Raw genomic sequence first — 2,500 nt, 5'->3', positions numbered from 1 at the left:
TTCTGATTTGAAAACTTTAGTAATATATTATATGTGACCCTGGACCACAAAACCAAAATGTAAATTTTTCGAAATTGAGATTTATACATCACCTGAAAGCTGAATAACTAATCTCTCCATTGATGTATGGTTTGTTAGGAGGACAATATTTGTCTGAGATACAACCTATTTGAAAATCTGGAATCTGAGGGGTGCAAAAAAATCTAAATATTGAGAAAATCAGCTTTAAAGTTGTCCAAACTAAGTTCTTAGCAATGCATATTACTAAACAAAAATTAAGTTTTAATATATTTACTGTAGGAAATTTACTAAATATCTTCATGGAACAAGATCTTTACTTAATATCCTAATGATTTTTGGCATAAAAAAAAAATTGATAATTTTGACCAATACAATGTATTGTTTTCTGTTTATTGTTATATATATGTGTTTGTTACTTATGACTGCTTCTGTGCTGCAGGGACACATATGTCAAAAGTGATACAAAATTGTTGTTATACCTTTCTCTCGGCACTGTCCGTCTCTTTCCTCTGCACCGGCGCCTGTAGGAGGCGCTGCAGCTTCTCCTGGTTCTGTTCTCCGATGGCGGTGATGATCCCGTAGCTCAGTTTATCCTCCGGTATCCCGTGTCTCCGGAGCCACCCGCCGCATGCGAAGCTGTAGAAGTCGTAACAAGGCTGGACGCTCGGGTCGACGTTCCCCTGGACGAGCGGTGATGACCGTAGCTCAGTTGAGCGCCGCTTCATACAGTCCTGACGACAATGAGAATCCTGCGCTTCCAGTGACAGAAACTTCAGCGCCAGCATGCATCCAAGAATCACGCACATCCCCGCCGCGAACACTAAAGCAGAGAGCAGGCAGATTTCGCGCCTGCTCCAGCGGGCCGGAGCCCCGCCCCCGGCTCCACCCCCAGCCCCGCCCACACATTTATCCCGCCCACTCCGGCCGCGGCTGCCACGGTCCAGGGATCCGCCCAGATGCAGACTCATGCCGTTACTCAGCGTGCTGCTGCTGTAACGGCTGCCGTGCTTGATCTCCTGGAAGTCGTCGTAATGCGCCGTGAGCGAGTACGTCTTCTCCATGCTGACCGACGTCTGCGCCTTCGATTTGTTGGGGAAGGTGTGGAACATGAGGTCACCAGAGCGGAAGGGATGGATCTGGGATCAAAGTAAGGTCATGACCTTTGACCCTTTTAACTCTCGGGTCAGACTGTATCCAAAGGCTTTTAATGTCCTTGGTTTTATTTCTTAGTATGACCTGCTGTGAGAGAAATGCAATTAATTAATTGCTTGATATAGTGTATAAAATATTCAATTTTTTTAATTTTTAAACAAAACATGAGAAATGTAATGAAAAAACACAAAATCCAATCATGTGTGAACAAAAGAAAATGCTAGTTATTTCTTTCAGTTAATTAAGAGTGTGTAATACATTTTAAATATAGTCATTATTGCATTTTATGTATAGGACTATATGAAAACCATTTTATTTTTTTTTACAAATTGCATTTTATTTATTTATTTAAATTTTATTCTGGATTGCATGGTTTGTTTTTCATTTTTATTTCAATGGATTCTGTTTTAATGGCTAAATTAAATGTTAGTAGTCAAAAAGAATATTTAATGTTATTTAAAAGTTAATTAAAATCATGGAACTTATACAATTTAACATTAAAAGTTTACCAAAAATTACAATTTCAGGGCCCTTTGAAATCTTTTTTTTTTTTTTTTTTTTTTTTGCGTTTAATTTTTCTGGATTCTGTTTTAGTGATTTAACAAAATTTTAGTAAATCAAAAAGCATGTCTAATCAATTAAATTCATGAAACTTTAATAAATTCATAATTTATTAAAAATGTTTTGAATAATACAGCCCTAGGAATTTTTATTTTAAAATTTTTTATTCTTTTCAGAAATTCTGTGTTGTTAGTTTATGCATAAAACATTAACAATTTAATCAATATTTTAAAAGCTACACAAATTAAAATTCAAGAATTCCTTTTCATTTTCGGCAAACAAAGCTGCACAAAGGAGGTTAAAACTGTTAAAATTAAAACATGGAAGAAAATAGTGATATTCCTATATCACAAGTACAGTCTACTGTACAATAGTAATATATTTGTCATAATTTCTTCAAGTTCCATCAGCATTTTTCGCATCATGGAAGTTATTTATGTAAAGCAACTTAAATTGCATAACGTATATTTTGTCAGTTCAAACATTTCCTGGGAATCAAACCAACGACCTTTTGTGAGGTAAATGAATGTGCTTTATAACGCAGCCTTTTGCTTTTATAAAATGTTTTCTGTTTCACGTCACAGATGCCATTATATGGTGTGTGTTTTAGCATGACTGGAACGCTGGAGTGACTGATCAGTATTCAAAACCATTCGTTTCAGAAGTACTGATTAAAATGGATCTGTCCTTTATGACAAGTCTTTCTTCTTAGTTTTTTTTTTTTTTTTTTTTTTTTTGGCTTCTAATGCGCCTTCCTAAAGTTGTT

At 35.8% G+C, this 2,500-nt stretch overlaps 1 protein-coding gene across 1 annotated transcript in view; it reads right to left on the bottom strand.

Moving 5' to 3' along the window:
• Nucleotides 1-2,500, bottom strand: part of LOC109110641 (endothelin-converting enzyme-like 1) — a 37,379-nt gene that overhangs the window by 27,800 nt on the left and 7,079 nt on the right. The window contains 1 exon segment of the mRNA XM_042771601.1: nt 501-1,260. Coding sequence (XP_042627535.1) covers nt 501-1,130 — 630 coding nt within the window. The 5' untranslated portion in view covers nt 1,131-1,260.

This window comes from Cyprinus carpio, chromosome A15 (assembly GCF_018340385.1).
Source record: "Cyprinus carpio isolate SPL01 chromosome A15, ASM1834038v1, whole genome shotgun sequence".
NCBI lineage: Eukaryota > Metazoa > Chordata > Actinopteri > Cypriniformes > Cyprinidae > Cyprinus > Cyprinus carpio.
Note: the sequence above shows the minus strand (reverse complement) of the source record. Positions and strands in the feature narration are given on the sequence as shown.